General features: G+C 35.4%; 1 protein-coding gene across 1 annotated transcript in view; it reads right to left on the bottom strand.

Moving 5' to 3' along the window:
- Positions 1 to 22,734, bottom strand: part of LOC145663650 (peroxynitrite isomerase THAP4-like) — a 57,048-nt gene extending 34,314 nt beyond the window's left edge. Inside the window, exons 1-3 of the mRNA XM_081729753.1 lie at positions 22,607 to 22,734; positions 13,659 to 13,934; positions 7,820 to 7,923 (exon numbers count right to left, since the gene is read on the bottom strand). Of these exons, the coding sequence (XP_081585879.1) occupies positions 7,820 to 7,923; positions 13,659 to 13,934; position 22,607 (381 nt within the window). The 5' untranslated portion in view covers positions 22,608 to 22,734. The remainder of the gene's footprint in view (positions 1 to 7,819; positions 7,924 to 13,658; positions 13,935 to 22,606) is intronic.
- Positions 22,735 to 26,115: the final 3,381 nt, after the last annotated feature.

The raw sequence follows: 26,115 nt of genomic DNA, 5'->3' as shown, positions 1-26,115 counted from the left end.
TCACTCTGGTTCACTTGTTCTGACCTTTCCAGCTTCAAATTTAAAATTTTGGGGTGGGTTGTTTTGCCCCATAAAACAGTCTTTCCGCAGAAAATAATAAACCCGTATTCCTTTATTTTTTGCGTATTGTCCATACAAAAAGATATGTTGCAATTCTTCATGTCCTTTACACACATCTCAGATACTGTTACTAGTACTTTTGATATTTGGTGATCAAAGGTTTGGAGGGGTTGGCGCACTACGGAACCGTTTTCCCCAGGACAATACGAAACCCGTATCCTCATTTTACGTCTGCAGTATCTGTGCACAATTTAATTCACTTCGGCTCACTTCTTCTTGCCTTTCGGGCTTCAACTTTCAAAAGTTTGGGTGGGGCTATAGCCTTTAAAACCGTTTTCCCGCAGAACATAAAAAACCCGTATTCCTTTATTTTTTGCGTATTGTCGATACGAAATGTTTCTTTGGAATTCTTTATGTCCTTTACACACATCTGACATACTATTAATAGTACTTTCGATATTTCGTGATCAAAGGTTTGGAGGGGTCGGAACCCCACGCTTCCGTTTTCTCAAGGAAAATACGAAACCCATACTCCCCCATTTTATGCCTACAATATCTGTGCACAATTTCGTTCACTTCGGCTCAATTCTTCTTACCTTTCGGACATCAATTTTCAAAATTTTGAGGTGGGTTCTTTTGCCCACAAAATAATTTTTCCGCATAAAATAAGAAACAAGTATTCATTTTCTTTTTGCGTATTCTCCATACACAATGTTTCGTTGCAATTCTTCATGTCCTTTACAGACATCTGACATACTGTTACTAGCGCTTATGAAATTTCGTGATCAAAGATTCGGAGGAGTCCGTGCCACACTTAACCAGTTTTTTTTAGGTAAATGCGAAACCCGTATACCCTCATTTTATGTCTACAATATCTGCGCAAAATTTTATTCACTTCGGTTCACTTTTTCTTCCCTTTCGGTGCCAAATTTCAAAATTTTGCGGTGGGGCCTTTTGCCCCATAAAACCATTTTTCCGCAAAAATGAAAAACCCGGATTTTTTTGTTTTCAGCACATTTTCCACACAAAAAGTTTCGTTGAAAGTCTTCATTTCCTTTACACACATCTCACATACTATTAATATTATTTTTGATTTTTTTTTATCAAACGTTTGGGAGGGTCGGCGCCCCACCTAACTGTTTTCTCTAAGAAAATATAAAACCCTTATTCTCATTTTACGTCTGCAGTAGTTGTGCAAATTTCATTCACTTCGGCTCATTTCTTCTTGTCTTTCGGGTGTCAACTTTCAAAATTTTGGGTAGGAGCCTTTGACCCCTAAAGCAGTTTTTCCGCAGGAAATAAGAAACTCGTATTGATTTATTTTATGGTTATTTTCCATACAAAATGTTTCGTTGCAATTCTTCATTTCCTTTACACACACCTCACTGTTACTAGTACTTTTGATATTTCGTGATCAAAACTTTGGAAGGGTTCGTGCCCTTTCCAACAGTTTTTTCCAGGAAATACGAAACCCGTATTCACTCATTTTACGTTTACAATATATGTGCACAAGTTCATTCATTTCGATTCACTTGTCCTTGCTTTTCGTTCGTCAACTTTCAAAATTTTGGGTGGGTGCTTTTCCCCGTAAAACCATTTTTACGCAGAAAATAAAAAAAAACAATATTCGTATGTTTTTCGCATATTATCCATACATTAAGTTTCGTTGCAATTCTTCATGTTCTTTAGACACATCTCACATACTGTTACTAGCACTTTTGATATTTTGTGATCAAATGTTTGGAGGGGTCCGTGCCTCACCGAACTTTTTTGCAGGAAAATACGAAACCCGTATTTCCTCATTTTAAACCTACGACATCTTTGCAATATTTCACTCACTTCGGTTCACTTCTTCTTATCTTTCTCGCGTCAACTTTAAAATTTTGGGGTGGGTTCCGCAGAAAATAAAAAAAACGTATTCCTTTATTTTCTGCGTATTGTCCATACAAAAAGTTTCGTTGTAATTCTTCATGTCCATTACACCCATCTGACATTTGTTACTAGTACGTTTGATATTTCATGATCAAATGTTTGGAGGAGTCCGCGCCCTATCCAGCCGTTTTTTAAAGGAAATAAGAAACCCGCATTCCCTCATTTTATGTTTATAATATCTGTGCAGAATTTCATTCAGTTTGGTTCACTTTTTCTTACCTTTCGGACGTCAAATTTCAAAATTTTTCGTGGGGGCTTTTGCCCCCCTAAAACTGTTTTCCGCAGAACATTAAAACCTCGTATTCCTTTATTTTTTACGTGTTGTCCATAGAAAAAGTATCGTTACAATTCTTCATGTCCTTTACACACATCTGACATACTGTTACAAGCATTTTTGATATCTCGTGATCAAGGGTTTGGAGGGGTCCGTGCCCCACCCTACCGTTTTTTTTCAGGAAAATATGAAGCCTGTATTCCCACATTTTACGTCTGCAATATCTGTGCACAATTTTATTCACTTGGGTTCAGTTATCTTGCCTTTCGCGTGTCAATTTTCAAAATTTTGGGTGAGCCTTTTATATTAAACCTTTACTTTATGTAACTTTTTTAAAATTCTTTTTTTGGGGGGGAGAAGGAGAGAAATGTTTTTTTCTGATATGTGTCTTTTGCCATTCATCTTTTTTGAACTGCTTAAGTAAGATCATTTTGTAACTTTTGATGTCATCCAACTCCGTCACGATAATAAAATTGTCATTCTTAACAATTTGTTTTATTTCCTTATTTTTCAGTTTGCCACACTGATATATTTTTAACAAAATTGAGGTTTGGTCCAACGCCTTTCGAATTCGGAACCAACCCAACCGCCGAGCTTTTTGGGTTGCCTGCTATTGCAGGAAAACGAGAATTGCAGGTGGTAATGCACTTTTGGAGTCGTGTATACAAGATTCTTACAGAATTCGAAATACCGAAAAAGCTAGTTAGATTAATTAAAATGTGTTTAAATGAATCCCAAAGTAAAGTCAGAGTTGAAAAATTCTTGTCCATTAGCTTCCACGTCGAGAATGGCCTGAAACAAGGAGATGCGTTATCGACATTATTGTTCAGCTTTGTTCCGGATTACGCTGTAAGGAAAATTAAAGATAGCAACCAGGCCCTAGAGCTGAATTGTATTCACCAGGTTACGACATATGCTGATGATGTAAATTTAATAGGGGATGATAGGACAACAATAAAAAGAAGTGCAGAGTCCTTATTAAACGCTTGCAGCAACATTGGTTTAGAAGTAAATGCAGAGAAAACTAAATACATGGAAGTTCACCGGGATCGTAATATGGCAAATTATGGATGCGTTTAAAAAATCAATACTTTCGACAAAGTTGATACTTTCAAATATCTGGGATCTATATCACCAGACCAAAATCATTCCACAAAAAAATTAAATGTCGACTGAAATCAGGAACTTCGTGTTATTATTCAGTTCAAAGTATTTTGTCGTCGCGAATTCTGTCGAGGAATTTAAAGCTTAAAATATACAAAACGATAATCATGCCTGTTGTGTTTTATGATTGTGAAACATGGTCGCTTGAGGGAAGAACGCAGACTGAAAGTATTTGAAAATAAAATCCTGAGACGAGTATTCGAACCCAAGAGGAACGGGAATGTGGGAAACTTCATAACGAAGAACTTCATAATTTATACGGTTTATCAAACATCGTTACGGTCATCAAGTCTAGGAGGCTCCGGTGGGCAGGTCATGCTGCCAGAACGGAAGAAGGCAGGAACGCTTTCAAAGTTTTACTGGAAATTCAATCGGAAAACGTCCATTAAGAAGACTTAGACGCAGATGGGAGGACAATATTAAAATGGATCTTGCAGAAATAGAAATACAAAGTAAAAACTGGATCCAGTTGGCTAAGAATTGAAGTCAGTGGAGAGCTTTTGTGAACGCGGCATTGAACCTTCGGATTCCACAGGCCATAGGGAGAGAGAATATATTTAAGTTAAGCACAACTGTAAAACAACCATGAGTAAGTGGTTAGCTTTTGCGCTTCTATCGGGAAGTCCGGGATTCAACGCCGCATTCGACCATTTTAACAGAAGTTTTTCTTAATTGTATCTGTGAATGTAGAGGTAATGCGTGTACTGTGAGTTGTGGCCGAGTTCCTTTCTTATCGGTTTTAAATCGTTGTTATTACTATTTACCAGCAGTGACGGATTTGCGAAGGGGGTTAGGGTGGGGATGTTTTACGGGTGAAGCTTGTACCCCGAAATTACATAATTTCTAAAACAAACGAAATATTTGTTATGCCTTTACTCATAAACTTCAAGCTCTTCTCAAATAAAAATAAGGAATGTTTAGAAAAACTAAACATTAATAAGAAAAACACCTCCCAAAATACTTTTCTGAATCCGCTACTGATTATTTGTATAAAATGGTATCCAAGTTTGTGTCCGGAAGATGATTGCTAAATCATTGCACAGCTACAGTATAACAAGAATGTGGAAGTACGCTTTGACAAATATACTGACAAACGTACGCTCTGACGGATATATTGAAAAACAAAAGTTCAACTTATGTGCTAGAAGCTAGAGTAGGCCTACTAATCTCTAGGAAATGAAACACGGACGAGGGGCGAATAAAAAGAAATGATGTAGAAAAGAAAAATGTCGATAACTCAGAAGTTAAAGTTAAATATCTTCTACAGTTGCCCTCAAATACTACGTACTTTATGTTTACTTTAATTCATAAAACATGTATTCCATCCATCATGATGGTGAATTCCAGAGCGAAATATTGCATTTAGGTCATGAAATCTTATTTAACTTTAGAGTATACTATAAGAAAGCTATTTAAATAGAAAAATCATGAAAATGAAAAAAGCCAAAATTTCCAAAATTTCCAAAATTCTCGTTTATTTCCCAAAAAAGCCGGCTTTTTATGTGCAAAAAACCATCAATTCAAAAAAGCCGTTTTTTTTTTTTTTTTTTGCATCTCTAGTGCTGAACGGAGGATGCTCTAGAGACTGCCCATCATTTTTTCCCAAAACTTTCATAGCCTACCGTGCCACATGTGGCCCATCATTTTATCCTTCAGTACGAACAATTCTCCATAAACTAGTTCAGGTCTTTTGTTTGTTTTTAATTGCTCCCTTCAAATACACTTGCAAAACATTAGCAAAATGACCTTCATTATAGTTTGATTACCTGGGATCCAATGCTGCAATATTATTCCACGAATATATAAACGATTCGACACTTCTTTGAGGAACCATAAACCCGAATTCTTTGGGAAGCAGTGGGTTGCTGTGTTTCTATACGCAGAACATCTGCTCTGACTCGGGGTCATAATGTCTGATCCAGAACTCATCAGTGGTGATTACTCTGTTCAAGGATTGAGGATATGGTTTCCGTCGTTTAAGAAATGTCTGGTAACATTGAACGTGATGGAGCTTCTGTTCTTCACTCAACGACGTGGTACCCATCCTTCATAAACACGAGACATTTTCAAGTGTTCCTTAACAATTTCGTGACATTTTACTACACCAACATTCAGTTTAGCTGCCACTTCACGAATCGATAAACGTCTATGTTCTTTTAATTGCCCCTGCTTTCACAATGTTCTCAGCGTGCACTGATGTTGATGGACGCCAACTTCCCATGTTATCCAGACCACTGCATTTGCCTTCCTTAAAATGCTTAGGATTTACGATTTCGATTTCTGGATTTTCGGCATCTAAGACCATTTAACTCGTCACGTTTATGGGACGACGTCCCTCAGCGAGCACACAATCCGGGGAAATGGAGGGATTAAAGGAAGGAAGCGGCTTGGAACTTATAAGTTAGGTATCACCCCGGCATTTGCCTGGTGTGAATGAGGAAAACGTCATTCACAGTGGCTGGTGTCCCCACCGGGACCGCTCCCTTAAAATGCTTCCACCATTTAAATACGGCTGATTTGCCCATTGGTTCTTCACCGTACGTTTGTTCGATCGTAAAAGTTTCCTGACATAGAAGTTTCCTGACCGATTTTGTGTAACTTAATGGTAATAATAATAATAATAATAATAATAATAATAATAATAATAATAATAATAATAATAATAATAATAATAATAATAATAATAATAATAATAACAATAATAATAATAATAATAATAATAATAATAATAATAATAAAATAACAACGATCCTGTGTCTGATAATTAACAGTTTATCACACTCCTCCGTCATTGTAATGCACATTGCAGTTCAAACAGAGACTCGCTTACACAGAATCAGCACATAGAGGGGGCCGCGGTGGCTCAGTGGTAGATCGTTCACCTCTGGTGCATGGAGTCCCGGGTTCAAACCCTGCTCCCGCAAAGTGAACTTTGTGGTGGACAAACACCATTTGCGTGGGTTTTCTCGGGGTTCTCCCGTTTCCGCCCACTTACTTCATTCCACCATTTCCTTCATCTCTCATCATCACCGTCTCCTTTAGCCTAACCGGCATAACCGTGGGACGTAAAACTCAAAAATTTCATTTCATTTTTCAGAATCAGCACAGTGTTTCTAGTTCACAAACTTTCGGACCAGTTCTCTTATATTTTTCTAAACAAAGTGTTCTTGTCATGAAACCATTGATTTTTGTTGTTTTTTTTATTTATGAGGATAGAGTTGTTTGCTAACATTCTATGAATCATTCTTTTTTTTAAAAACAGTATTACTTACATCAACATCTATCAAAGTTAAAATTTTTGAAAATTCCGTACAGAAGTATTCATTTTGAACGTTTTCCCTAAACTACCATATGAAATCAATTATAATAACTAATAGATAGTGAGTAATATTATTTATTATAAGCCTATTACCCTATTTTTGTCTCAGAATTTCAGAGAATATGTCTAGGTAAATCTATCATAGTCTAGTGGTAATCAAAATGTCAATATATATATACATAAACCTGTATATGAATTCTAAATTATAATGAAGTAAACCATGGTGAGTACAACTCCTTTTTGTACAAGTTATCAATATTAATAAACAGGTTATTAATTATAAAATATTTACTTCAGTGGATAGTTTAAAGAAAAGCCAAGACTCAGACGTTACATTGAAATTTCATGTATATAATTTCAAGACGTTTATATCGAATTGTTAACTAAACTCAGCTTTATTAAATTACAGCTGATGAAAGAAGTTGGTTGAGTTCTCATTACTCAAAAATACTAGTTTGGAACCCAACCCCTAAAGATACGAGGCAAGAAAGATAAGTGTGTATGAATTCTTAAATATACGATCATGGTTTCCTTCACACAGAGCAAATAGTCTTAAAATAGTCTTAAGTGTGAAGTCGTCAGTTATTAGCTATGTTCCGGCCTGGGTAAAAACTGAACTACAGGATCACTATACCCAATACATTCCACTCTACCTTTAATCTTGGGAAATGTTCGTTAGTTTCTTGACTCACTGGCCTGCCGAGCCTGGTTTTGAGCTTTACATCTTTGGGCAAGTCCGCTGAAATGAGAGAAGGAGACTTACGCTATGATAGATCCATTGGTTAGTCCATGCACGGGTTTATCCACTTCTTCAATTTACTATTTCTTCTCAAGGAGACACTACTCCACAACCGCACATTAAGCTGACAAATGTGTGGGCGGTATTGGGTTCGATCGCTGGTTAGTTACAAAGACGACAAAGATGCTGCAAACAAGTCATAACAATATATACATATCAATTTTCTAAAAAATGTACCTACAGCGTTTTGCAATCGTGTTTCTTAAACATAATTATTTTAATACACGAAATGGTCTAGAACATAATCTCATTTTTTCAATTAATATATTACCATTTTCACCTCAGGAGTCTTGATAAATGACGCCCTAAGAAAATTAGAGCAATTTAACACTAATGATTCGCCATCTATTTCTCCTTCTTCTACTGAACACGACCCTGCAACAAAGAATTAAAATATAGATACTACACAAATTACGATTTCTTGTGTAACTTTTAATTTTAGGCTAAGCTTTTAAAAATTTTACACTTCAAAATTTATAAATTTTTGTATTCAGAAATAATAAAATATCAGAGTTTATTTTTTCAGTAAACTTTGACTCAAATTAGATGTTTGAATCCTTCAACGCTCTAACTTTGGCTAACTAAATAAAATTTTGCTTCTGACACATTTAAGTTTTAAATATCACAACTTTGATCTAAACTTCGTTTCTCGTACATTTCTTACCCTTAACTAGGTTCTACTTTCTTGAAGATATTTGAACTAAAACACATAACATAATCTTTGAAACTTCCAAACCTCGAATTATTTAGTTCAAACTTCGTTTCCCTCTACAACTTTTGACTCTAAAACAACTCTTAACATGATTTTTCCAACTTACAAGTCTCATATTTTTCATTATAAACTTCGTTTTTTCTGCAATTTTTATGTCTTAACTTGATCTTATAAATTTCTAAAGATTCTTGAACCTAGAACCCTTGTAAGTAGCAACTCGCAAGTCTCAAAATTTATATCAAACTACAACTTAACGAAAGACAATTTAAATAAGAAATTGACTCAAAACTGTTTTTTAACAAGATAAAAGATAAAACAGCTACGCGAGGTAAAAATAATTTATAGTTCTTTGTTAAAACTTTGATTTTCAAATGAAATTTTAGGAATATCTATATTTTTATAACTTTCGTTTAGAAATTCTTTGTTTGAGTCGACTTTGTCTCATTTTAAGTCTGGAATTTTTACATTCAAACTACAACTTTTTAATAGCTCGATTTCCTAGGTAAAATAATGTACGGCAAATGATTTGAATGCAGTCCAGAAAGTTAACTAACAAGGAGAAGGCACACTTTGGTAAGTGAACTTCGGGGCCATTTTTGGAAGGTAGTAGTACACATTTAAAGAGTTAATATTACAAACTGGGAGAGCGCAATGGGCAAAAATGACGAAAAAAAAACCGTCTTAAAGTTTTCTACTCGCCGCATATATCGTACGACGCGCAAACTTATTAAGTGACGGCGTGGCAGAGTGAGAAGAATCAGCGACTTAAGTGCAAAGGGTCCCTCGTTCGAGTCAAACTTTTTTCTTGTTTTTTGCTTCAACCAATAAAGTAGGCATTTGTAACTATAAGTAAAATATTAATTCACCATATGTTTATAATGAATAAAACAAATTTTAAAATCACTTGTAAAATCTTTCAATGTTCCATATTAACTAGGAACAAAATTTAATCTCTTCCGTAAATATTATTGTTATTACAGTCGTTGTGTAAAAAAAAAAATGTTCTTGAAGCTTCTTGTCTACATCTGTCGACAGTGTGAGAATTACAAGCGGAATGAGGGGGAAATCTGCATTGGTTATAGCAACATTCAGTATTATCAAAGGGGATTTTTCCCCTCAACTCCTTTGTAAATCGCACACTGTCAACAGATGTAGACACGAAGTGTCAAGAACATTTATTACACAACGACTGTTGTCAAGGGCGCCGATCATGGTGGGCCCGTTCCCCCAAGCTCATGTGGGCCCATGTATTTTTATGAATATGTATTTTCATATGTATTTTTATTGTTACATGTATTGTTGTATGTATATTTTATGAATGGGCCCTCCAAATTTACAGAGAAATCAGCGCCGTTGACTGTTGTAACCATAATACAACTCGTGATATCAGTATATTTACGGAATAGATTAAATTTTCTTGCTAGTTAACATGGAACATTGAAAGATTTTACAAGTGATTTTAAAATTTCTATTGTTTTATTCATTATAAACATATGGTGAATTAATATTTTATTTATAGTTACAAATGGTTACTTTATTAGTTGAAGCAAAAAACAAAACAAGAATTGACTCGAACCCGGGACCCTTTGTATGTGAGTTGCACATTTACTCACTCTGCCACGCCGTCACTTGATAAATTTGCGTGTCGAACGGTATATGTGGCAAGTAGAAAACTTTTGAAGACATTTTTTTCTCCCTCATTTTTGCCCATTGCGCTCTCCCAGTTTGTAATATTAACTCTTTAAATGTGCACTACCTCCTTGCAAAACATGGCCCCGAAGTTCACTTACCAAAGTGTGCCTTCTCCTTGTTAGTTAACTTTCTGGACTGCATTCAAATCATTTGCCGTACATTATTTTACCTAGGAAATCGAGCTATTAAAAAGTTGTAGTTTGAATGTAAAAATTCCAGACTTAAAATGAGACAAAGTCGACCCAAACAAAGAATTTCTAAACGAAAGTTATAAAAATATAGATATTCCTAAAATTTCATTTGAAAATCAAAGTTTTAACAAAGAACTATAAATTATTTTTACCTCGCGTAGCTGTTTTATCTTTTATCTTGTTAAAAAACAGTTTTGAGTCAATTTCTTATTTAAATTGTCTTTCGTTAAGTTGTAGTTTGATATAAATTTTGAGACTTGCAAGTTGCTAGTTACAAGGGTTCTAGGTTCAAGAATCTTTAGAAATTTATAAGATCAAGTTACGGTATGACGTCGTATGATTCCAAGAAAATAAAACAGAAAATCATAATGAACAAAAAGCAAGGGACTCTGGAAGTATCATATAGGAAGGAAAACAACCCTTAAAGCTTTCTTATCATTAAATGTTTAATTAAAAACTTTTCTGGACTACAGATGTACTTTCTTTAAGAATGAAAATTTTCTCTTTATAATTTATCGTTGAGTTCTTAAACATTTTCAGGATCTATTTTGAATTGGATGAAGACTTCACCTGTTGATACGTAAAGATGAAATTTTACATTAAAAGTTTCAAGGTAAAAATATGTATTTCCTCCTACATTCATGATCAATCCTAAATATCAGAATATATGTATTTTTTAATATTCCTTTATATAGAATCACACAAGATGTATCAAATTTGATTTCATAGAAATATATTATTTTGAGCAAGAATTTTTAGAAGTTCGAAACCAATAAATGGTGTCCCAACGACGAGTCAAGTTCGATTCGATTCGACTGTGTTTCGTCAGAAGAGCCGAGAGCCTCTATACAGCGTTTTATCGAATGAAATATATTAATTACATATCTTTCACTCATGATTGTATATAAAAAAATAACTATAGTTCTTAGTTAAGTTTAACACTGAAGCGTTCACAGACTTCAAAAGAAATGAGAAGAAAATTTAATCTTAATCTATATTCGAAAAAAATAACTAGTAACAAAATGTGGTACTGGTCTTATGGATATCAAATATTTGAAAAGTCAATCTAGAGAACTAACAAAATTTTGTCTTGATAGCAAATTACTGTGTCGGGAGAAGTGAACTCTATACAGAGAATTAGTATGCTCTTGTGCTAAAATCCGATCGATCATTAACGTAGTAAAATAAAAAGGAGAAGTAATTGGAACTTCTATCAGCTAACAAACTTTGGTCTTGAAAACAATTTTGTATTGCAATTTGAGTATGTGAATTTGACTCCAATGATTTTCATGAAATTCCATGAAAACTAATTTTTTGATATGCTATATTACGTAGTACGAGCCCGACATCGGATAAAATAATTTATGAAATTTACTGTGGATGCGGCGTCAGACCTTTCTTGTTGAGTAGGCCACAAACACAACATGAGAAAAATCTACAAAGCAATGTCTGAACTCTGGAAATGTACCACGCTGTTTATAATCATGAGATAAATATATTCTGACAGCTATAAACACAGTTATGAAATCAGTTTTTATTTTTTGTGAGAATGCAGATCTGGGGTCTTTGAGATTAATTCAATTGTAATTTATTAGGTTGGTAAGATTGGAAAGGTTTCACTTTGGATGACGGATATGGAAAAGTTGTCGTAGGGAAATATTGATATCCTTAGCTTCGTCTTGACGAATGTAGACCAAAAATACTGTTATAGTTCTTTCTTTCAAACATTTGAAACACAAATTTTACTTTAAGTAAATTGATATGACGATACGGTTGTAGCAATATGTCTTCTTCAACCAATTTCGGACAGTTAGGTTAGTGTGCATGAGAAGTGGATTTAAATATAAATATTACAGTGAAAGCAGCTTAATTATAGTTTATAAGTATCTTTCCCATACTGTGGAAAAATAAAACAAACTCAGTCTCCAAGCATTAGAGAGACTTCAGACTACATCATACAGACTTATGTTATGATCTAATTAATGTACACTCATGTCCAAAATGATTGTCGCATATCTAAAACTGTCTTCTTGTAAGAACATAATATAATAATGATTTTGCAGGGTACTTTTAATACTGATACAGTACTATGTGTATAATCGGGAGATGTATATTTGTGGTAAATTTCATAGGAAAATAATTACAAATACGAAAATTAGAGTGAGTAAAACAAAATAGAGAAGAAAGTTTTATTTTCGTTTTATTGTTCTTATTTACTGCTCTTTTGACATGAAATTTGCCACATACATGTCTTTGCCGATTATACACATACTAACATTATAAGAAATACCGGGCGAATTCGTTATCAAATTGTAGTAATATAATTGGCGACAATAATTTTGGACATGAGTGTACCTACATCTAATGTGATATTCATAAGCATGAGATTTTAGAATTTATTAGAACAGAATGCAAACTCTGAGACCTACCCTTAGTACCACCTTGGTCTAGGAGGTACATAAAGCTCTCCTTTTTTCACAACAACAATCGGCGTATGTGTAACTTTTCGACTCCGGCAAACCAAGAGGAATCATGTTCAGAGAGAAAGGTACGACAGGCTTACCGAAGTGAGTCCTAGCCTACGAAAGAGAGTTTTCTGAAAGGGTTCGTGGGGATTGCTGGCTACTGTTTCCGAAGCAAATTGTAGATTTGCAGGGTATAGAGCTGCAAAATCAACTCAGTACTGCCAGGAGGAGATCCTGAGGCCAATCTACGAGTAGAAGCTACGAGAAATGTACAAAAGCGAGATCAACATGACCCACATTCATGTAGGCAACACTTCGTCACATAGCTTAAGATTGTCTCTTGCACTCTTCGAGGTTTTCAAGGAGGCTACCAGAACACAGACCATAGCTTTTAGTAAAATACCCGTGATACCTTCAAACTTAAATGTAATGGATTTCCGTGGATTTGATTGCTTAAAAGTGCTTTGGGCGAAAGGGTTTGACAACTGTAAGTAATCGGTGGAAAGCTATGAAAAAAGAAATGGAAGAAAACCTTCTAGTTCTCCAACGGAGCTCTCTGCAATGAAAACTACGTTGTTAAACGATCGTTTAGAACAAAGAGAGACACATCGACCACTGCCACACTTGACGGCACTGAGTTTCGTTACCATTTAGTAAGTGTAATTTGAATATACATACGCGGGATCTGTATTCCCAGTTTTTATGAATATTTTATAAATAATGTTGAAAGCTAAATAGACAAAAGAAAAATGGATAAATTTTTGTTATATCGGACTTTAGAAAATTTATAAATCAACATACGTACCCATTTCTAATATTTTTTTAAAAAAATGTGTATGCACATGAGATAACAGTTGTTCCTTAAATAGTTTGCTATGATTTTGTATTCCATAGCCCTTTAATTAATCATTATTTACTTAGATATACTTTTTGCGGCTTAACATTAGTAATTAACAAATGTATGATTATAACAAATAAATAGCGTTGAAAATACAGTAATATTAGTTAGAAACCTTTGCGACTAACTACACTAATGTAAATTGTGCATACCAAAATAATAAGCAAGTAGTAAGGCAACCTGATTAGAGTTAGGCTTTATTCGAAGAAATCCATTTTCTGAATGCATTAGTTTATTATTTTTGGGGCTCCATGCGCAAGCATTGTAATTCAGCATTGGCTGTCCAACGTGCGTGAATTCCAACTCCGCTGAGAATGTGAAGTCTTTGACTGTAGAACAGTTCCCTTTACCCTCATTCTCACATCTCCACTTTCCTAACAGCCATGCTAATGACTTTGCACCTCCATGAAGTGATCGACCTTGAGCCACTACACAAAAACAATGGTTTAAAAATTTGAATCATTATATCATTTCATGACACACAGGTGCAATAATCGTTATTAAAGCAATTCTAGCCCTTACAACACTAACAGGAAACCAAATTGTTCCTGCATATCAGGGTATGTTTGGTATTCACCACTATAATTAGTAGTTAACTTTACCATAATTCAATAGCATAACGCTTTATGTTTTTTAAACAGAGAATTAAAGCAGATAATTAATTTCTCATATTATAAACTGGATTTAAGATCATAAAATGTTAGAGATATTCATTATTAAATAAATATAATTATTCCCGTCATTATTCTATCTATGTCTATAGAACGAAAATATATACAAGGTCGGGTGGGAGGTTTATGGTAGCTGAGAAGAAGACATTGTATCCTACTGACATTCTACCTAGCTATATTCAACACAGTCCCATGCATTTGAATACATATTTCCCAGTGATGTTTTAACTCCTCTGAACCATCATAAAAATAATTCTATCTGGACGCCCAGCAATTCGAACACAATATTAAAAATATTAATGGCATTGTCACAGGAACTTGACTTGGCACGCCTTCATAGCAAGGAGGAAGTAGTAACTGGAAGGTGTCAATTCGTGCTAATAATAATTTATGAAGTTTCTTCATTGCCTAGCAAGAGGAGTCACAGTGAGGTATAATAAAAGATGAAAACATCTTTCTTCCATTTATAGAGAAGTTGAACATCTTACCTTCCAGTAGTAGACAATTATAATGATTCATATTGGGTAGAAAAATTGATGGAGGAAATCTCTGAATCTCAGAAAATATATCCCATCAATTTTTCTGAGTAAAGTTGGTAACAAGACTTTTTTGTAGGAGGGGAGCTGTTTGTTTCAAATGCCTGTGATGTTTCCAGTGCTTTGTGATTAGTGCTACCAGTGTTACTTTTTTAAAGTGTGATCTCAATCGAAAAATAATCTTCCAGATTATTTTTTCCAAATCTGGTTTACAAAATCCCCTCATATTGGAAGCATCCTGTATTAATAAATAAACCAATGTGCTCCAGCACAAGTACCTGAAAGCAATCCACATAATTTAGTAGTTTTTAATAAGCTTCATAAAATTTATCCCTTGTCAATAATTTGATAATATGTGTATTTGAATACACGTAAAACATATCCCACCTTATGCAGAGTCGTTTTGACGTATGATTGGCGTCATTCTAAAGGCCTGACTGCTGCAGGAAGCATATGTTAGTCGAACTCTTTAGTATGGCACAAATCACGCGTCAGAACGGCTCTGCATAAGGCCCATCATATTCAACACTATTTTTTTTTTTATAGAGCTTGCAATTATACTCCAAGCACGGATTTTCAATGATTTGGGATCTACATACATACAATCATGCGCCCAATCATCTTAAACACCAAATCTACAACCATAGGATATTAATGGTTCTTCAAAATCCCAGTTCTCAGTGGCTTCCTTTACACATTTCAGGTCCACATAAGTTGAACCATAATTACAACTTATCCGACGAAGTATTGACAAGGATTCCGGCAGTGTAAATGACGGTGTTTCTGGACTATATTATCAATTTTATCTTCCAAGGATGCGTATACTTCTCCTTAGGCATCTATTCGTAATTCCAACAATTTCTTTAGCACCAACTTCCAGTTCGTTCTCAAAATACTCCACAGTGTGTCTTCATGTATAACATTTTCCTAAGACTTGTATTTAAACATTATTTTACATCAACAACTTTCCTACTCGCAAGGCACTCACGTGCAAGGTTTTCACCATTTACAACAGCAAACGTGGTTATTGTCCTATACTAGAGAACGTTTGTTTTATCTTGGTACGCTTCCCGCCTCAAGAATGAATCTGTCTGCAACGCGTTTTTGCCACGCCGCAGTTAAGTTGCGAGTTACAATACGCTAGGAAACAGCAAAACACCACTCCACTCACAAGTCACTGTAACATATTTGTTCGCGTGTAGCAACTAAGCGCAATATCAATGACCTAATTTGATGTGCTGGCTGACAACTAACGACACAAGTTTCACATACATGACAAAGCTAATAAGACGGCTATTGGATTAAAACGTTCACGTGAATGCTAACAGAAAGTACTTTAGAAGCCAATTAATACTACTGGCGGGAAGCGTGCCAAGATAAAACAAACATACTTTAGCTGAAACAAATTTCACTAACGCGAGAGGCGATTGCATTCACGTCCTCGTAATTCCGTCCATGTCAAGGTCATTGTTTTATGGATGTTGTATCAAGTTTCACCACTGTAGGGTATCATGGTTCAAGCGAGCGAAAAGTCAATCAGTTTAATGAGTCCGTCAAAAGTAGACTACCATCAGAGCGCTCCTCGATGCTCATCCTAAGTATACAATATGTAGGGTAAGGGGGTACAATTTCGAACACTTTAGAAACTTTTTTTATTTTTGAACAAACTAGATGTAAGAACAGGATAATTTTTGGTAAATACAAAGTTTGTAATCTATGTGTTGTGTTACAGAAATATTAAGAAAAAAGCTCTGTTACAATGTCCATAAACGTAATTTTTTTGTTAGCACAGAAACGTTCAGATTTGTACCACATCAGGTACAATTCTGAACACTTGTAGGTACAATTTCGATCACATACATTTTCCACATATAAATTGTTTCTTACCTTGTGCACCTACACACACTTCATGATACCACACTTGGCAAGACTGCCATCGTATCCAGTCGCCTTTCACGAGGGACTCTTCACTGTAATAGTTGAACTGGCAAAAACCACATATGTCCTCATTTGTTGGAGTTAACGCCCTACTTCTTTGCGGCTGTCTTGTAACTTGAAGCTTCTTTCCTGCAGTAGGCCGGTTAACAACGCAGGATTTCTTAGCCTGTACTTCAACAATGTGAGCGTTGCTTATAAGATGGAGCGAGGTTAGGAGTTTTCTTTTACTTGTAGAAGGTTTCTTCTCAGGGATTTTGAGGATGTTACGAACCAAAGCATTTTCCGGAAAATCGGAGGGTTTTGGTGTAGGTAAGAGAATGGTAGGTTTGTCTTCGTCTTGTGGCATAGGAGAACCTGAGGTATTTGGTGTAGATGAGATAATAGTGGGCCTATCTTGATCTTGTAACGTAGGTGAATCATCAATTTTCGATGTTGCTGGTGCACAAATGTCATTAGTTTCAGTGTTGCTCCTAGACTTTTTTTCTTCTTCCGAAGACGATACGAACAGGACGGAAGGAGCAAATTTGGACTTTGGAACAATGTCGTTCGAAAAGGGCATGGTTACAGTACACGCAAAACCATTTATGGCCGAGCCAACCGAAGCTGCGTCGTTCCAAGCCTCGCAAAAGAGAGGATTAATTCTGAGCTTCGATAGAGCCTCGTTGGAATGGCGATGTTGCCTGTTTGTTGCTTTTCTGTGGTAGTGTACCTTCAGAGACTTGAACAAAGTTCTATCTAAAGGTTGAAGAACGTGCGTACTATGAGGTGATAAACCCACGAGCTCGATCTCATTCTCCTGGAAGAATTTCAAGGCATTGAAAATGGTGTGGCTTCCATGATTGTCCAGTATAAGCAAAACTTTACCAGGAGTTTTGTATGTACAAAAATGTTCCAACCACCTAAGGAAAAGCCTTTCGTTGATGTAGCCAGACTCGCTCAACGCCACAATTGTGTAAGGTGGCAAACCATCATTGAATTCCGGGAGCATTCTGACACCTTTGAAAATGATCTTCGGTGGAATGTAAGAGCCAGAAGCATTGCAGCAAGCAACGACCGTCACGTTTTCTCCTTTTTCAACGTTGGTTAGTGACACGATCTCACGGTTTCCCTTTTGACTTACTATTTTCATGGGTCTGTTATTCAAGGGAATCCCAGTCTCATTCATGTTGTATATGCATTGAGGCTTATCAAACAAATTAAAGTCATTCATTATACCTTTCAGAATTCTAAAGTAGTTCCTCACTTCTTCTTCATTTATACCTGCAGCTCTAGCTCTCGATAGTCCTTCTGGTTTCCTCAAACTTATGTTTGGTGCCTTTTCATAAAGGCTTTGAACCAGTCATCACCAGCTATCTTCACATCTGGATTCCATGGGTGCCGAACTCCACAGGCCACAGAAAAATCAAAAGCAGCACGTTTTACTTGCAAGGGTGTAAGTCTTAATCCTCTGTTCTCGAAATACACTAACCTATTCACCAAAGCCTTCTCCGTTTCTTCCGATAGTACTGTGGGATATCCAATTTTGCCTGTCACCCGTGGAGTAAGTCCAATCTGCCTTTCCTTTCCCTTGCCTACACGGTCATGAAGAGTGCCTAGTGGAATGTGATACAATGCCGATGCTCCTCTTAACGATAAATCACCCGATAAGACGCTCTTCACTGCTGTTGCCATATTAGAAGGATCCCACAAAAGACTCTTCTTCTTTTCAGTTTTCCGTCGTGGCATCTGTAATGACGAAACACGAAAAGCACATTAACAATGCTAGCAAAACTGGCTGATATGTACCTTCACCCTAGTGTTCAGAATTGTCCCTTATTGGTGTTCGAAATTGTACCTTTCGTTATACTTTATCTGCGACTAAACAGTTACAAATGCTGCTCATAGATGCCATCTGGTGTACCATGCTTGTTTCTATCATGGACCGTGCAACATGCTACCGTAAGCTAACAACCAACATTTCGCAATTTAAAGCAACAATACGACGTTAAACAATGAGCTATTTTATAGTACATTTTTAATGGTTGATATACATACCTTTGCTTGAAGAATAATTTCTGTACGGCCTCAACAAACACCTAAACACACAATTCTATCAGAAATAAACAAGGACAGGAGTCACTGTCAACGCCATATTCTTCACTCAGTGTTGGAAACTGTTGTATTTCGAAAAATGGTGCAAAAGTTTACAGTGTTCAGAATTGTATCTGTTCGAAATTGTACCCCCTTACCCTATATGTAATAGTCGGGCCGCGTTGGCTCAGTGGTAGCCTATAGCGTTCACCTCTGGTGCTTGAGGTCGCGGGTTCGATCCCAGCCCCCGCCAACTGAACTTTGTGGTGGACAAACACCGTCTGCATGGGTTTCCTCTGGGTTCTCCCGTTTCCTCCCACTTTCTTCATTTCATTCATTACTCATCATCACCGTCTCCTTTAGCCTAACCGGCATAACCGTGGGACGTAAAACTCAAAGATTTCATTTTCATATGTATATGTAATAATAAAAATTACAAGAACGTCATTTCTTTTACAGTTAGGCCATGCTCACCGAGAGATTAAAAATGGCATGTGGTATATGTGCCTGTTAAAACAACGAGGCCATTTTTTTTACTCCGAGGCCATGCTGGTCGAGCGAATCAAAACAAAGTTCCGCATAAATAAATATTTCCCGCCATTTTTAACGAGAGGTTATATTGGCAAAGTAAATAAAATAAAATTTTCTGTCATTATGGCAATGCACATTATGTGTACTTACCAGTAAAAAGAAGTTATGTCATCACCCCGGTTAAAATACCATGTGACATCAAAAATAGAAATTAAAAAGGATATTCACCCTTACAACACCTACTCCAAGATTACAAGAGGGACTGTGCAATCAGGGTAAAGAGAAAATAAGACAGTCAGAAATATTGCCACTTGTTACAACTAGTGCTAGACGTACTACTTTTTTTTCTACCTATGCTTATTTAGGGTTCCCATATTTCAAAAATGAAAATCTACGACGCTATTAAATTAGGAGAATCTTTAAAATGCTTAAAATAAAAAGAAGTGTTATATACAGTACCTACTAATTTACTTTCTTAATTGTTCAAGTATTACGTAGTCACATTTTTAGTCAGCTTACAAGGCAAACATAAGCAGATAATTTACCTGAAATTTTCATGCTATCCCTAATTTGAATCAAAGTATCCTCAACAGTAGTGCACTCTGAATCTTTTTGGTAATTGAAATTCTGCTCACACTATAATATCTATGGATGGCAACACTGAAAATTATTCCGATTCGTATTGTTGGATGTAGAAAAACATTATCTGTTATTGTGGTAAGTTATATTTCATTATCTCTTTTCACTTACGAAAAACGGGCAAAAGAAAAATTCTTAGCTTTTGAAAAATATTTAGTAGTCTGTCCCCTTAATATAAATATACTTTGTGTGGCAACATAATACAGGAAAGGGTGCTAGTTTACTTTTGGCGCACCACATTTTGCAAAATTTACAGGTAAAATTCAAGACTTTGCATGAAAATACATATTTATAATGAACAAATTTCTGCAAGCGATACAATTAAATATAAAGTGATATACCTGAATTTTGTGATTACAAGTGTAGGGTTACTAGTGTAAAATCCTTACAAGTGCTCTACTACAGATAAAATAAGTGAGTGTATATGAAAAATGACTGTATAAACTATTTCCACCGGCGGTGTATTTCTGAACAGTGTACAGAAGCTGTATTTTATGTTTACAAGTGGAACGCTACTAGTATGAAACCATGACAAATGCTATTGAAACTCACATCGTTCCCAAAACCTACCCGTTTTCACTACTATCGCTTATGCGTGTACACACCTTCGATGACGCGCCTGCTCCCTTCAGACGCATCTCCTCGCTGACTCTCTCTCCAACTTCGCCCTGCCCTGACTCGGTTAGATAGCACTCGTGGTTTTTAGTGGCCACCTGGCACAGTTTGTTTTTTGATTTTTGCACTGTAGTATTTATCCATACATCTGGAAGGGAGCAGACCGTAAAAGAATTATAGTTTTTCAAGAATTGCTTATGCTTCCCCCTTGAATTTTAACTATGCCATTTGAGATATTTTCATGTCGCCCAGCGCAAATCATTTTGGAAATAATAAGAAGGAGATTAGTGAAAGAATTTTAATTTTTGAAGAATTATATCGAGTTGTCCCCCAAAATTAAACCTGCACGCAGGAACGGAGCATTTTCAAATGCGTTTTGAAATTTTCTATGTCCCAGAAATATATATTTGATAAATAATTCCGCCCCCAAGACCCCCTCTAAAAGTTCATTTACATAATACTGCATAAGGATATTGTTTATAGTGGCTGGTTGGAAACATGAGAAGGTATGCATTCAATATTTTCGTTATTTCCGAATAGTGCTTAGTAAACAACACAACAGTCGGAAGATACTAATAGGTAATACAATACAGATAAATTGAAAAGCAAAGCAAAGAAAACATGAAAAGCAAAGAAAGCATGAAAAGCAAAGAAAGCATGAAAATAAGAAATATTTGTAATCAACAATTAAGGATGAACGAGGGAAGTAGAAAAAAAGTAATTCTAGGTAAGATATGTTGAAATAACAACAAATAAATACTAACACAATGTTGGAAACAGGTTCATGTGTATCTAGTCTCGAGCTGGCATCTTTGAAAGTTTAGGTTTGAAAGCAATAAATATAATGCATTAATTAGAATCCTTAATTAAGATATATTCTTTAATTTGAATTTTTAATTGGCAAAATTTAATGTAGCGTTGTTGCTGCTGAAGTATGTTTGTTTATTTTTTTAACGTAATGATTAATTATTTTGATTGCAATATAGGGTTATCGTAGTGACATTAAAATTCATTTTTGACATTAATTTTCAATAGTAAACTTATGGTTAGGTATGGGCTGGTTTACTTTTATTTTCTATATAAACACATGTTGCAGAAATCATCTAAATATGTATGTTTTGTAAATTTATCATTTCGTAATTAATTGTGTTTTGGATTATGTTGTTAGTATGGATCGCCAAGATTATCGTCATTTTTACGTGATCCTTTACATACTCAAATCACTTGTCATTGGAACGCTGAATCATGCATGCCTTAAAACATAATTGCTCCTGTTTTCTTATATTGTTTTGCACTATTTTACATAGAATTTGAAGTAAATAATAGTTATCAACATCGTTTACATATGATCTCCCAAACAAATTTGTTATGTGGAAAAGTAACAGTTATAGCATTGTGCGGATTTTTTTTTGCCTATAATGAGTATACAGGCAATACAAAGTTGGTAAATCCATTAGCACCTTGGGTGATGCTGCACTCCACCAGCAAGCAAGTTAAAATCTCATTTGAATCAACTATTTCTTATCAAGGTTTATGTTTTAAATAAAAATTAGTTTACTTTTTTCAATGAAGCTATAAATTTCATTCTTAGCAGCTAAAAATTAAAATTTCAATCACTCAATCTTCAACAAATGTTCAAGAAAGAAATTATGGATATAGCATACGTAAAGCCGCGTCAGTTCCCGAAGGAGCTGGACGCTCATACTTTTAGGGATTATTCATTGAGTATCTACGAACTTACCAAGGGGGTAACAAAGCGACTTTGATTTACTTATCGACTGATACGAAAATAAAAAAGAACGTTCCTCTACTTTATATCTGCATGTGTAGTGCCCTTGTACTTTATCTATGACTATGTGTGTGCGTGTGGGGGGGGTGTATTTAACGCATATCGCATGTCTTGTGCACATGGATACTTCTTACTATTGCACTACATAGAAAACTTATGATATTTCATGTAGAAGTGGTAATAGAACACAGAAGAAACTCAGATCATGACGTTCTCATGTATACTATTACCGAAATTATAACTTACGAATGGATAAGTTTTTTTGTTCTAAGAGACTAAAACAATTTTATTATATTAAACATTTAACATACTTCCTTCAGTTTCATTGATACTTGGCAGTTAACTTTTTTTTTTAACTACAGTCCAATCTTCTTCCTTTCCTTCCTTTCTTCACATCACTTCACTTCTACCTATTAATAGTGTTAATTGGTTACTCCTAATGGGACGTCATTGTTAGCTAAAAATATAGAAAGAAAAGAATAATTAATATTTATATTTATTTAATAATGCTGATTCATCAAAAGTGGTAGAGTAATATTTCATAGCTCTTACTGATCTTCTTCATTTGGACTTAGTCAAGCTTCACGATGACCAATGTTGATCAGAATGCCAATGTTTATGTTGAGAGTTTATTTCTTTCTTTAACATTACTTCATTGAATATGTTACTATTGTCGATTTCTTTTTTGAATCAGAATTAATAAAAGTAAATTATAAGTTAAAACCAAATGTCAATGTTAAAAAATATCATCAGTGTGTTGGTCTTCAAATCGCACTCTGGCAAAATTTTGTGTGTAAGAGGATGGTGCAATACCTAACAGTTGATGTATCTGTGAAACAAAGATTGCACGATTATTCTGAAGATCACATTCAAAGAGAAGATGGTTCAGAGTTCCTGTGCCTTAATCACACACCAACAGTGATAAGTGACCTTCTTAATTTGAAATAATGTGATGAGTGTAACTGCTATTCCTAAGAGAAGTCTATAACGTAGGGTGTTTTCTCTGTGAGTTCAGTTATGAATATATTTACGATTTTTATTTTGAATAAGATTCCAATGTCATTTTCCTGGGAGTTTTTGACTTATACTCTGACAAGCCTCCAATTCAGTTTTAGATTTTTCCTCTATAATGTAATAAAAATTACGAGATGAAACTTTAATTGTAATTTCGATTCTTCCCTTACATGCATTTTTAGTGTTAGATCAATCGTATTACTGTGTTATATATTCATATGTGCCTTCATAACAAAAATGCAATGGTATAATTATCTGTCACGATTTTATGTGTGTTTAATATTTAAAATGCACCAATACGATTTATAATTAAAAGGAATTGAGTTGAATGATGTTAATACAAAGAACCAGTACAAATTGTAGCTTTCATAACTTTTGTTTCTTGATATAAATCAAAGTTTGCCGAATTGTTTATGTCTCACCTTCATAAATTGATGTAAACTTTGGTAGTTGATATTTAATTATAATGGAACCTTCAGGAATGAAAATCGCCGCTAATACATTAATATTTGAAAATTTTGAAGCATCAGTATAAATTAAAGTAGAATTTCGATCAATTTGATGTAATTGGTCTTTCCAAATGTTCTGATAGATTTTATTTTTAAGATCATTATTATCTGTGTGTATGTAATTTGGTGTGAAGGTTTTAATACGCACCACGTTCACCTCTGGTGCATTGGGTCCTTGGTTCGATCGCAGCTCTCGCCAAGTGAATTTTGTGGTGGACAAACACCCTGTGCGTAGGTTTTCTCGGGGTTCTCACGTTTCCCCCACTTTCTTCATTCCACCATTCCCTTCATTTCTCATCATCGTTTACTTTAGCCTAGCAGACATAACCGTGGGAAGTAAAATTTAAAGATTTCATTTCATTTAATGCGAACCAGATTGCTGAGATAATACTATGCTAAACACGGTAGAGAAGAAACTTCATGAATATACAAGTATAAGTCTTTAAGTTTTATATAAGCTTGGATAATCCAGGGACAATTCTTATTATGTGGAGATTTCTTGTGAAGTTTTACCAAATTCTGATTTTTCGGAATAAGTGAGATTTGGGTCTGGCAAAACATATTAAGATAAATTTATATGCTAGTTTAGGTAATAGGGGAGAAGGAGGGACTTAGGTACACGGGGCACATATGTACAAGGTAGATATTTTTCCACTGTGAAGAGTAAATGGACAAAAGTTTGGTGTTGGCAACATTGGTAACAAACGAACACCGTGAGGCACAGTTGATGGATGGACGCAGCTAGGGATGCGCACGAGACGAGTCGAGACAGGATTTTCCTGACAAAATTCGAGTCGAGACACGGCTCTTACAATAGAGAAATATACATTTTTCGAGTCGAGACATCACTTTTACGACACATTTTCGAGTCGAGACAGCCACAAATCTTGTCTCGTGCGCATCCCTAGACGCAGCGTTCTTTTCTCTGTGCAGAAAAGAAACTTGATTTCTTAGAGCAAAAGTAAGTTTTCCCTTATGTCTTTGTAATCTTATATTTGTAATTAACACTGAATTTTTGAAAACTTACGTATGATGCATGAAGTGTAATTCCTGACAAATAATTTCATTTATATTCAATTGTCCTGCGTGGAGTAATTTTTCAGTTATACGAATTAATTATCCTGAAGTTCGGTTGAGACACATTAGTACACATGCATGTGGGTAGGATTGGTACAGACCAATGTGCTCCCATTGCTATGTACCAATCTACCCCTTCCATTTGTAATTATAAGGGTAGACTCTCTTTGTGCATTTCCCATGTATCACAGTTTTCATTGTGATTAACATCAAGTAGAAAAAGTTACTAATAATTAGTCTATCTCTTGTGTGATCGCTTGATTTCCCTAATCAAAGCATAAAAATAAATTAACCAAAATAATATGGAAAACTTTTTTATTATATTTCTAACTTTCCGGAACTATAGGTATAGCCGATAGATACACATAAACTTTCGAATGGAAAATTGTCTAACCATTTAGAAGCCATGATAGCAAAAATGTAAAGATTCGTCCTCCAGGTCATAACATGCGAGTGATTTTAATACGCACATGTCTAACAAAATAAACCTAAAATATATATTTATACAAGGACGCTAAAAGCCAGCATATAGTAAGCGTCATATTTATTCGACTTTCGCAATCTTTTTGAAACTTATTCGGCGAAGTTCTTGGAACTTTATTATTATAAAGGTAACCAAGAAATTTCTGTCATTTTGCCAGGCCTTTGGTGAGGGTGTAATGACTAGCGAACAGTGCACCGGCGGTTTAACAAGTTTAAAGACAGTGACGAAACACTAGAAGACGCACCACGTGCCGGAAGACCAACACATGTACAAAATGAAGATCTTCATGCAGCAATTAAGGCGAACAGTGGCCAGACATGTGAGGAACTGAGACTACAATTCAGTGTTAGTGAAGAAACCGTTCGGCAGCACCTCCATCAACTTGGAGAGCACTACAAGTTGGGTCGAGCAGATACCTGTGTTTCTTTGGTATCATGTCTGAGGAAGGAGCCATTTCTGAACAGGGTGTTGACATATGATGAGAAGTGGGTCCTGTACGAAGCTCCACGGCACCATCATCACAGGTTACCATCCCATGAACTGGTTCAAAAACAGCCGAAATCACCACTGCACCAGAAGGTCCTCCTGTTACAGGACAATGCTAAGCTTCACGTGGCTAGGATGACCCAGACACTATTCTATGCCTTAGATGGGAAACACTACTTCATCCGCCATACTCCCCGAACATTGCACATCCGATTATCACCTGATCTACCGCAATGGAATCCATGGCCTT

This window comes from Thermobia domestica, chromosome 11 (assembly GCF_964235325.1).
Source record: "Thermobia domestica chromosome 11, izTheDome1.hap1.1, whole genome shotgun sequence".
In the NCBI taxonomy this organism is placed as follows: Eukaryota; Metazoa; Arthropoda; class Insecta; order Zygentoma; family Lepismatidae; genus Thermobia; species Thermobia domestica.
The sequence above is the reverse complement of the archived record's forward strand: the minus strand, read 5'-3'. Positions and strand labels throughout refer to the sequence as shown.